Raw genomic sequence first — 12,485 nt, 5'->3', positions numbered from 1 at the left:
AGAGGGCGCTGTGAATAACAAAATTAACAAGAATACACTATGTAAGAGACAGCATTATACATAACAGCAGAGGAAGCTATATAATAAGGGACGGCACCATATATAACTAGAGAACATGGTACGTAATAAGGGATGGTGTTATACATAACAAAAGAGGAAACTATGCAACTACGGGTGGTGTTATACAGAATTAGTGAGTCCACTATATACTAAGGGACTGTGTTAGACATAGTGAGTACATTATATACTAAGGGACTGTGTTAGACATAATAAGCGATAACGTCTTTCTCCACCTCCCCCTGTTCCTAAGGCCATTATAAGTCCCCCTTCCTAACATCCCAATCCCCCACACCCCTCATTGTCGTCCTCCCCTCGCATCCCATTATTGTCATCTCCCCCACCCCATCATTGCCCTCTTCACCACCTCCATCATTTTCTTCTCCCCACCCCTATCTTTGCTTTCTCCCCCACCACTCCCATCATTGCCCATTCCACCACCTCCATCATTTCCTCCTCCTCCATCACCCCCATTATTGCCCTTTCCACCACCACCAGTGCATTCTCCCCCACCACCCCATCATTTCTTTTTCCCCCACCACCCCATCATTGCCCTCTCAATCACCCCCATCATTGCCTTCTCTCCATCACCCCCATCATTGCCTTCTCCCCATCACTCCCATCATTGCCTTCTCCATCATCCCATCACTGCCTTCTCCCCATCACTCCCATCATTGCCTGCTCCATCACCACATTACTCCCATCATTGCCTTCCCCCATCATTGCCTTCTCCATCACCCCATCACTGCCTTCTCCCCATCACTCCTATCATTGCCTTCTCCCTGTTAGGAATCTGGGTTCTATGCTGCCTATGCGGGAATCCAGATTCTCACATTTGTCTCCAGAGGCTAAGTCCTTTTTTCCAACTTCTGAGCATGCCCACGGGATGAGCTCCCATTGGAGTTCCGGAGTCAGGTGCTCAGGTCTTGCTCCTGATTCCATTGGCTTAGTTCAGGGCTCTGGAGATTTCTGGCAGGTCCCGTACGCTATAAAAAATGCACTTGGCCGCAATGCCATGCGCTAGTATTTCATACTGCTGCTGTATGTATGGTGACGGATGTTTGGACTGGTGACTGACTTATTAAGAAACCCCTTCCCTCTGATAATACGATTGTGTGAGTGATTGGGCAGCCACCAGTAGCAGCGCCAGCGCTCCAGCTATTCCTGTCTCAGCAGCTAGCGTCCTGCACCGCGCCAGCGATATTGCGGTATCTCCTCTGAGGCTCCGTTCACACCGCGCTGCGACTGCAGTTTCTCGAGCGTTCGCAGTTGCGACGTCTCGCACCACTTTTCACGGTCAGTCTTGTCGGAGTAGTTCTGACATTTAAGGCTGCTCCTGTGACCCTTTTATACCGTGTCGCTGTTGTTTTGTGACTTAAACAGACACAGCGTTTTTGTGTGCTTTAAGTTTGCGGCTCTGTGTCCTTAACAGAGCTTGCTTCAGTGCACTCTGGGTGCAGCTAACCCAGTGCACATTAATGCCATAGTGCTCTGCCTCTCTAGCAGCGGTCATATCACCTGCCGCACGGTGGACCCCGAGTGGCGAAGGCACTTTAATTATTTATTTTTTTTAGTGTCTTCCGCCACTCCTAACATAATACTAGCGCCAGGGTCTGGCTGGAGATGGCAGATCAGCAGCAACTGTTGCAGTGCGTGCGACAGTTTGAGACTCGCTTGGCTACCCTTGAACGAGCTCTCGCAGCTTCGCAGGCCACAGATGCTGCTGTCCAAGCACTCACGGACGCGGTAAGGTGTATGTTCATGTCCGCCCTTACGCCGACAGTTACCCGCCTCCCGTTACCCGAAAAATATTCTGGGGATGGCGGCGCCTCCTGTAGAGGTTTTATCAGCCAGTGCTCGATCCACCTGGAGCTGCTGGCTGCGCAATTCCCTACAGAGCGGGCCAAGGTAGCCTTTATTATATCCCTACTGTCGGGCAAGGCGCTGGAATGGGCTACGCCACTATGGGAGCGTGGTGACCCGAATATCCGGACCGCAACTAATCTGCTAACTGCTATCAAGCAGGTGTTTCTTGGTCCGAGGGTTACACACGATACCTCTCTCCAACTGCTCTCCTTGTCTCAAGGATCACAGTCAGTCAATATGCCGTCCGTTTTCGGACACTGGCGTCCGAGTTGGAGTGGTCCGACAAGGCTCTGATTCCTGTCTTCTGGAAGGGATTAGCGGAGCATGTAAAGGATGCTCTCTCCACAAGAGAAATTCCTACCAGTCTCGAGGAGTTAATATCAATCTCCTCGCGGATTGACCTCCGATTTTCGGAGCGTGGTTTGGAGCGAGTTCACTCCAAATGGAGAGGTACTCCGGCTCCCAAATTTTTTGAATCTCTGGATCCGCCCGAGCCAGAGCTTCCGCTACCCAAGCCCATGGAAGTGTCTCGCGCCATATCTGAGACATGTCCGGCTCAAGAGTCCATATGCGGTTGTTTTCATCCACCCGCTGCTTCTCCGGAAGACAGCGCCCCGCAGTGGTCTGACCATGAGTCGGTAGGCGTGGCTTTTGTTCCTCCTTGCCAGCGGTCTAAAGTCCACGCGTGGGCACACGCGCCCAATGCGGACGGCCATCGTGGCTATATGCAGACCACAAAGTCTCTGGCCGGTTCGTATTGGTGGCCGCACAGGGCTTGGAACGTAAAAAAGTTTATTCAGGCATGCACCCTGTGTGCTCGGGGATAGCCTTCCCGAACGGAGTGTGGCTACGCCCGCCGTTACACGGCGGCCTCCTCCTAAAACTCCCACTCCTATTGTCTCCCGGGTGTTCCTCCTGAGACCTTGCGAGCTCGTCTCCCCTGATCGGAAGGTTCAGGGAGGAGGGGGCCCTAGGAGGGGGGGTAATGTTTAGGAATCTGGGTTCTATGCTGCCTATGCAAGAATCCAGATTCTCACATTTGTCTCCAGAGGCTGTCTTTTTTTCCAACTTCTGAGCATGCCCACGGGACGAGCTCCCATTGGAGTTCAGGAGTCAGGTGCTCAGGTCCTGCTCCTGATTCCATTGGCTTAGCTCAGGGCTCTGGAGATTTCTGGCAGGTCCCGTACGCTATAAAAGTGCGCATGGCGGCTATGCCATGCGCTAGTATTTCATACTGCTGCTGTATGTTTGGTGACAGATGTTTGGACTGGTGACTGACTTATTAAGAAACCCCTTCCCTCTGATAATACGATTGTGTGAGTGATTGGGCAGCCGCCAGTAGCAGCGCCAGCGCGCTCCAGCTATTCCTGTCTCAGCAGCTAGCGTCCTGCACCGCGCCAGCGATATTGCGGTGTCTCCTCTGAGGCTCCGTTCACACCGCGCTGCGACTGCAGTTTCTCGAGCGTTCGCAGTTGCGACGTCTCGCACCTCTTTTCATGGTAGGTCTTGTCAGAGTAGTTCTGACATTGAAGGCTGCTCCTGTGACCCTTTTATACCGTGTCGCTGTTGTTCTGTGACTTAAACAGACACAGCGTTTTAGTGTGCTTTAAGTTTGTGGCTCTGTGTCCTTAACAGAGCTTGCTTCAGTGCACTCTGGGTGCAGCTAACCCCGTGCACATTAAGGCTATGTGCACACGTAGCGTTTTAAAACGCTTACTAAAAACCGGACTCCTTCCCAGAAATCGCGCGTTTTTTTCCGCGCGATTTCACCGCGATTTCACCGCGATTTTACCGCGATTATGATCGCGATTTTGCCGCGGTTTTCGCGTGCGATATTCAAGCACTTTCCAAGCGATTTGAAGCATCGCTTGGAAAGTGATTGACAGGTTGGTCACACTCGTCAAACATAGTGTTTGACGAGTGTGACCAGGTTTTTACTATTGAGGCCGCCTATGCAGCATCAATAGTAAAAGATAGAATGTTAAAATGCTAAAAAAAATAAAAAATCGGGGTATATTTACCTTCCGGCGTCCCGCGCTGCATTCCCGGACCTCAGCGTTCCCAGTAATGCCTTGCGAGACCTGTGATGACGTAGTCTCGCGTTGCTATAGCGATCTCGCGAGACCACGTCATCACAGGACCTTGCCGCAAGGCATTACTGGGAACGCTTAGGCCGGGAATGCAGCGCGGGACACCGGAAGGTAAATATACCCCGATTTTTTATTTTTTATTCTTTTTTTTACAGGGGTATGGTACCCAGGGCCTGGAGGACAGTCTCCTCTCCTCCACACCGTGGGTACCAACCGCACATGAGACGCTTAACTTCCCGCATGGTGGGCATAGCCACATGCGGGAAGTAAGCGATTCTCGTGCATTCCTATGGATGCGGAATCGCGGCAATTCTTTGCGATTCCGCACAAAGAATGAGCATGCTGCGATTTTTTCCGCGATGCGATTCCGCCGCGGAAAAAAGTGCAGCATTAGCACAGCATGTGCGGAATGCCATAGGAATGCATGGGGGCGTTCTGTACACGATTTTTAAGCGTTTTTGCAGCGTTTTCGCGCCGAAAATCGCGGCAAAAACGCTTAAAAATCGCTACGTGTGCACACAGCCTAATGCCATAGCTCTCTGCCTCTCTAGCAGCGGTCATATCACCTGCCGCACGGTGGACCCCGAGTGACGAAGGCACTTTAATTATTTTTTTTTTTTAGTGCCTTCCGCCACTCCTAACACTCCCCATCACTTCCATCATTGCCTGCTCCATCACCCCATTACTCCCATCATTGCCTTCTTCCCATCATTGCCTGCTCCATCACCCCCTTCTCTCCATCACTCCCATCATTGCCTTCTCCCCATCAATGCCTTCTTTCCATCACCCCCCATGGCCTTCTCCCATTACCCCTCATGGCCTTCTCCCATCACCCCGGGCATCATGGCCTTCTCTCCTCATCACAGTCTTCTCATGTCCGCATCTCCTCCAGGGCCAGGCTAACCTACACACGCACACACAGACACACACACACACATACATATTATACACAGACATACATACATACACACACACACAGACATACACACAGACAGACATACACACACAGACATACATACACACACAAACACACACATACTTACATACACACACACCCATACACACAGGCACAGACATACACACAGACACACATACATATAGACACACAGACATACACACATACATACATACATACATACATACATAAAGTACACACACATACACAAACATACATACACACACACACACACAGACATACAGACACAGACATACATACACACACAGACAGACATACACACATACACACTGACACACATACATACATACAGACACACATGCATACACACACATACAAACATACACACATACACAAACATACACACACATACATACACACAGACACACACACACAGACATACATCATACACACACACACACAAGTGACTGACTGACCTGCGGCTGCAGCCACCGGCCGGCCAGCGCCACAGGTACAGTGAGTGAGACAGTCTGTCTCCTCCTCTCCTCCCCCACAGCAGCAGCGCAGCACAGCGTGACTGACGCTGATATCATCTCACCTCAGGGCTGGCTCCTTTCCTCCTTGTGCCTGGCGCTCCACATGGCTAATTTGAATAATTAGCCATGCGGTGCTGGAGGAGCCCCCTCTCCCCTGGGTAGGTCCGCCCCTGGGGTAGCGCCGATCGGAGTCGGGTCCCAGGCCCTAAAGCAACCGCTTCGGCTGCTACCCCGGTAGTTACGCCAGTGGTGGGTTGGTATCACGACCCAGAGGGTCCACTCCAGGAGTCATCACAGGTTTTTCCTTCATTTAGACCACTACACCCTTCCATGAATCTCAATTCTCTAGTTATTCCTCCGGAGAGTCCAGCACAGGTTCTCACCTCACCACCTGTATGCATACTACTTGCAGAAAGCCAGCATACTGGAAGTAATTTTGGATTTGGAGTTAGGGCCCCGTCACAGATAGCGACGCACCAGCGATCCCGACAATGATATGACCTTGTTAGGATCGCTGGTGAGTCGCTACATGATTACTGGTGAGCTGCCAAACAGGCAGCTTCACCAGCGATCAGCACCAACGACACGCAGGTAACAAGCGATGCACGTCACTTAGTTACCCACTGTGTACCTTAGTAACCAACGCGCTGGTGCAGGGAGCTGGTAACCAAGGTACACATCGGGTTTCAAAGCGGCGCGCGACATTTAGAAACCCGATGTGTACCTTGGTTACCAGCTCCCTGCACCAGCGCGCTGGTAACTAAGGTACACATCGGATTTCTAAGCGCTGATTGCTGGTCTCCAGCCTGTCACACGCAGCGATGAGCGGGAGACCAGCGATCAAAAAAATGTCCCGGCCATTCCAGGACGATCAGTGATACCCGGGCAGGGGGGCCAGTCGCTGGTAAGTATCACACACAGCGATCTCGCTGGTGAGATCGCTGTTGCGTCACAAAACTTGTGACTCAGCAGCGATCTCGCTAGCGAGATCGCTGTGAGTGACGGGGGCTTTAAACCAAAATGAAGGACATTTTGCACGTATTGATTCTCACCTGCAGTTCCTTCCTTAAAGGCTCCAATTAATAACTCATATTTCTTAGACTCATCCAAGACTTTGAAGCTTGCATACTTGGCAAACACCTTTTTACTTTCAAAATCTTGAAGGTCAACACGTAATTCCCACGTTCCTTTAGAAAGTAAGATATACACAAGAACTTTAGAAAATGGAAGGTAATATGGCTAAAAAACTCTTAGCAATAAACTTGTCCAAAAGTGGTATCTTGAGATGGGCATATGTCACAGCATTTGGGCTAGTTCTTCTGTTCCTTCTTATGACCCATAATTGACTTGAGAAGTATATACCACAACTTAAGGAGATGTTGAAACAGATAACTGTCAGCCCGACAAAGGGTTTGGCCATTAGCTATCTTATGTGTATTGTAGCAATGCTACTCACTTGATCTGAGATATCAGAGGAACCATTTCTATTTAAAGTCCAACTGGTTTATTTCAGTCCTCATAAACCACATCACAGGAAGACTTAAATACAGCCTTTGTCCAGCACAAAGTGAAACATAAAGTAGCAAGTCCATACAATAGTGCTGGTTGGCCTGCCTGGCTTAGAGTCCAGCTTCTTAGTCCTTTAGCAAAGGCACTCAGTCCAGGAGATCTGCACACCTCCATACACACTGACATCTTTGAGACAAATATGTCTCATTTTACAAAGAAAACCACACCCAAGGGTGGAGAGATGGTGAGCATCCGTTTCTCCCAACTCTTCAGCTATCCACAATCAACCTGTCAAGGCAGATTAATCCCTTTTAGTCCTATATGTACTAAATCATTACTTCAGGTTTATTTGCCATGCACTAGGTGTCCGACAATCACCTTACACTATGTTCCACTTCTGCACTAGATAGTTATTAGGTCTGACTTACAAGAGATGGTGACTCTCCACAAAAGAATGTCTATAACAAAAATCCAAAATTGGGTGTATAGAGACAACTAAAACTTAGAGTACCTAAACCTTTTTTCCATGATTGATCAGCCTTTTCAAAGCTGTGAATCTGAGTAATATACTCCATTACCTTATTTTGCTTCCTACACTCTCAAACACCATGCTAAAAGTGCTGTTTTACCTGCCTAGTTCATGTTTTTTTAGAAGCTGATTTGAACTGCTGCTCTATCAAGAATTCACACTTGAACATTATCTACAAACACTCTTTATGTCTGAGCATGGGGAGCAGAGAAGGCTGCGAAGGGAGAGTGTTAGTAAAGAGTGTTTGAGTGGCGTCTTCAAGAGCATGAAGAAGGCAGTTAATATAGCACTTTCATCATCAAGTTTGAGAGTGAGGGAAGCAAAATAAGGTAAGGGAGTATATTACAAAAAATCATAACTTTGCAAGGGCTGATCGATGAATCAATAAAATCGAAGAGTTACTAGTTAGGTTTAAGCTCTACTTTCCCATTCAACGAAGCATGGACAGATGATAGAGCACTATCCATAAATAACAGAGGACCAGATAAACTAGTCCAGCCTCTTACGGACCCTTTCACTTTAGATGCACAAAACAGTTCAGGCAATAACCAAGAAATCATCATTACTTGAGGAAGTTATTTGATGAATATTTTCATTTCCCAGCCAAAATTCATTCAATCGATTTCCAAACCCTTTTTTATAATCATCCCATGTGCGGAAAAAATCCACTGATCCATCCCAACGTCTCTATCACCTAAAACAGTAAAAAGAACAGAAATGTTTGAGTCATGCAAACTTATTGGGGGCAAGTAGGAACAGACCTTGTCTAGACTATAAAGTCCATAAAAAGGCTGCCACTATCCTAAAAACTAAACAGGGCCCTATAACAAAAACATATTCTCCGACACAAAGGAAAACATAGAGCTGCAAGGGCCTGGGTATAACTGCTACTTCTGCACCCAATATAGCTACACCCCTGCTACCATTCAATAGGAAAGGATACTATTGAGATGGGTCCAAAGTTTCCGGAAAAACCTTCTCATTGCGATGCCGTATACTTACAATCCATCCTCCTCCATCTGTGTCCATATCGCACAGGACCTTCAGAGGCTGGCTGCCATCTGGGTATATGGTGTACCAGTCGCTGAACTCTGCTTCCTGATTCTGTACTTCTTTGCAGTTCCTGGCAGCTATGAAACATATATAACAATAAAACTTCATTTAAAGGTGCTGTCTGGTTTAGAAAATTATTTTCCAACAATCTTTAGGGCATTTTGAGTTAATAGAGGGTTAGGGTTCTGAATGCCGGATTGTCTATAAGTCAAAGAGAAAAAAAAAAGGGTACAAATAATACTCAGGAGGACCCCACATCTGTGAACACACAGACAAAGGATAAAATAAAATAAGCCCTGAGTGCAGTACTTCAATTCCCCTGTGGGGGGGAGTAGAACACATGCTGAGAGATTTCTTTGCTGTGTGATCAACTTAAAGCCCCCGTCACACATAGCGATCTCGCTAGCAGACCACAAGTTTTGTGACGCAACAGCGATCTCACCAGCAAGATCGCTGTGTGTGACACTGACCAGCGACCAGCCCCACTGCCGGGTATTGCTGATCGTCCTGGAATAGCCAGGAACATTTTTTTGATCGCTGGTCTCCCGCTGGCCAGTACGCATCGCTGCATGTGACAGGCGGGAGACCAGCGATCAGCGCGCTGGTAACTAAGGTAAACGCAGGGTTTCTAAGCACTGGGCGGTGCTTAGAAGCACGATGTGTACCTTAGTTACCAGCGCGCTGATGCAGGGAGCTGGTAGCCAAGGTACACATCGGGTTTCTAAGTGACGCACGTCGCTTAGAAACCCGATGTGTACCTTAGTTACCAGCTCCCTGCATCAGCGCGCTGGTAACTAACGTACACAGCGACGCCGCGCGCTCGGCGTCACTGGTGCTGATCGCTGGTGAAGCTGTCTGTTTGACAGCTCACCAGCGATCATGTAGCGACTCACCAGCGATCCTGACACGTTGATATCGTCGGGATCGCTGGTGAGTCGCTATGTGTGACGGGGCCCTAAGACCCCATCACACATAACGATGTCACATTGATCCCACCAACGATCCGACATGATGGGATCGCTGTCACATAGACAGCCCCAGAGATCAGGACCAGCAGACAATTTTTTTTTTTTAAATTCCATGTATAAAGGTACTTTCACACTTAGCGATGTACCAGCGATCCCGACCAGCGATATGACGCGGTCAGGATCGCTGGTACATCGCTAAGTGGTCGCTAGTGAGCTGCCACACAGGCAGATCTCACCAGCGACATCGCTGGGGACGGGGATCGCTACTTACCTGTCAGACGCTGCGATCCTGCGTCCTCCCGCCCGGCTCCACGTGTCGCTCGTCTCTCCACAGGAAGCGCCGCAGGAAGCTGACGACGAGAAACAGTCCTGGACGTTCTCGCGCGATCAGCGATAATCAGCGGGGGAGCCGGTCGTAGGTAAGTATCAGACACAGCGATATCGCTAGCAATATCGCTATAACGTCACAAGTTATAGCGATATTGCTAGCGATATCGCTTAGTGTGACAGGCCCTTAACTTTGTGAAGAATAGACCAGTGATTTATGTTAGTTGCTTCACAGCTTTTGAAGCCTAAAACAGTTAAACGAAGTGACAAAAGAAGGAACATGTGTACAGTAGGTCCTTTTTGACATTGATGTGCATGTGTTTATTCTTTTTTCTACATATTTTTAGCTCTTTTTCAGTTGGGCTCCAGGAGGGATCTGCCTAAAAAAAAAAGATGTTGTGTGCTCATACCCTAAATTTTGAGGCACTAATATATGGTCAACTTGGGGAATCCTACAATGTTAAGGGCCTGTCACACTAAGAGATATCGCTAGCAATATCGCTATAACTTGTGACGTTATAGCGATATTGCTAGCGATATCGCTGTGTCTGATACTTACCTCCGACCGACTCCCCCGCTGGTTATCGCTGATCGCGCGAGAACGTCCTGGGCTGTTTCTCATCGTCAGCTTCCTGTGGCGCTTCCTGCTGTGAGGACGAGCGACGCGTGGAGCCGGGCGGGAGGACACAGGATCGCCTGGTCTGACAGGTAAGTAGCGATCCCCGTCCCCAGCGATGTCGCTAGTGAGATCTGCCTGTGTGGCAGCTCACTAGTGACCACTTAGCGATGCACCAGCGATCCTGACCGCGTCATATCGCTGGTCGGGATCGCTGGTACATCTCTAAGTGTGACAGTACCTTTAGAGTTGGAAGGGACCTCCAGGGGCATCGTGTCCAATGCAGGAGTCACTAAATCATCCCAGACAGATGTCTGTCCAGCTTATGTTTGAAGATTTCCATTGAAGGAGAACTCGCCACCTCTCGTGGCACTATGGGGCTAAAGAGAGGATTTTGTCTTTTGTTGTTCCTTTTAATGGTTTTATTGTTTTATTCTGTTGTTGCTTAGTGACTAGTATTTTGGACAATTTAGATCTAGAACAGATTGTGGAGCAGCAGAAGACTTTCCGTTCTCATTTAGACATTTAACTTACTGTATACTGGCTCAATAACACCACTTTCCCCTTTCTCTCCTAAAAGAAAAATATATAAATGCATAAGAAACTTTATAAGAGCAGTTTTTTGCTACATCCCCAACAGCTTTAGAGGTTTGCTACAACAGTGCCTATAAATTAGATGTTTGCTGAAATATCTCTGTGCACCATCCTTCATCCTTTATTGACTATGTCCACATGAGGGCAGCCATGTTAGCAGCTATGGGGTCATGATTTTGTCACAGTCACCCAGGCTTCATCGCAATGCTGATTCTCTAATTGTTCCTTCCCTTTTTTTTCCTGGTAGTCTTTTATTAGGCCTCATGTACCCAACAGAGACATGTACCAATGCGGTATGGAGGCACAGAGTTCTTGACTCACCTGTTTTTCCTGGAAGTCCAACGATTCCTGGTGTCCCTTGAGGTCCCATTTGTCCTGGAAAATAAAAAAACAATAGATTTCTACACTGTGAAGCAGGTCCCCATAGCCAAGATTAAATTTTAGCCCATTTATAGTTTTTGCATGACGGCATCACATCCCTGTGAAGGGTCTAGCCCGTCATTAAAAAGGGGAGAAGACCAATCTCGGGCCCGGTGGAAGCCACATGGACTCTCTCAATGGCAGGTATGCACATATATAGTAAATTTAAAGGGTCTTGAATGATCAAACATTTGGAAATATTCAATAGATATTCATTGGAAACTACAATGTAAGGACTAACCTACACAACCCATAAACTGTAATAGTAATTCTCTATGTACCAACCTTTTTCTCCTGGTGTCCCAACATCTCCTTTCTGACCCGGAAGACCAGGATGACCATGGCAACCTCGAAGAATTGACAACTTATCCAACTCACCAATCCCTAAAACTTTCACTTCTGTTAGAAAAAATTTTTGTTACAAAAGATATATAGACAATAGTAATGCAAATATGTAATAGACATGTTATGCGTGAGGTTACAGCTGTGTTCTGTTTGCAGTTTTTCTTCTATGATTTGGCAAAAAGTGCTGCATTTTTTTCTTTTAACCATTTTGGAATGATTTATTTCCCAAATATCATACAATTATAATGTGTAGATACGGCATTAAAAGTAATGATAAAATAAAACCTATGGTCATTAAAAAAAATAAAATAAAAATAAAAAATATAAATATATATAAATATAAAAATCTCACCCGGACAGGACTGATCGCTGCTACAGAGCCCCGAAACTATTCCAAGCAAAAGTAGTACCGAGACACACATGACGGCCTCAAGAGGTTAGATCCGTCTTCCAGAACTCCACCAAAACTTTCAGAATAAATTTGTAGCCAAGACCCTTCACTTTTATATATTTCGTCTGACCCCTCATGCTCTTCCCCAGGGAGATGTACTCTCCCAGCTGTGTCCTTATGAAATATTTCCCAAATATGGTACACGAGCCTCAGTCCTTACATGATAAATCTAACGCACACCCTCCAATGATTATTTTAGTAGAAATTC

General features: G+C 47.4%; 1 protein-coding gene across 1 annotated transcript in view; it reads right to left on the bottom strand.

Moving 5' to 3' along the window:
- The window catches only part of LOC141101660 (ficolin-2-like), a 30,825-nt gene extending 18,340 nt beyond the window's left edge, over positions 1 to 12,485 (bottom strand). Inside the window, exons 1-7 of the mRNA XM_073590892.1 lie at positions 12,179 to 12,485; positions 11,767 to 11,880; positions 11,383 to 11,436; positions 11,002 to 11,040; positions 8,495 to 8,633; positions 8,070 to 8,188; positions 6,518 to 6,652 (exon numbers count right to left, since the gene is read on the bottom strand). Of these exons, the coding sequence (XP_073446993.1) occupies positions 6,518 to 6,652; positions 8,070 to 8,188; positions 8,495 to 8,633; positions 11,002 to 11,040; positions 11,383 to 11,436; positions 11,767 to 11,880; positions 12,179 to 12,248 (670 nt within the window). The 5' untranslated portion in view covers positions 12,249 to 12,485. The remainder of the gene's footprint in view (positions 1 to 6,517; positions 6,653 to 8,069; positions 8,189 to 8,494; positions 8,634 to 11,001; positions 11,041 to 11,382; positions 11,437 to 11,766; positions 11,881 to 12,178) is intronic.

Source organism: Dendrobates tinctorius, unplaced genomic scaffold (assembly GCF_039654945.1).
Source record: "Dendrobates tinctorius isolate UK_male_01 unplaced genomic scaffold, ASM3965494v1 ptg000120l, whole genome shotgun sequence".
Classification (NCBI taxonomy): domain Eukaryota; kingdom Metazoa; phylum Chordata; class Amphibia; order Anura; family Dendrobatidae; genus Dendrobates; species Dendrobates tinctorius.
Note: the sequence above shows the minus strand (reverse complement) of the source record. Positions and strands in the feature narration are given on the sequence as shown.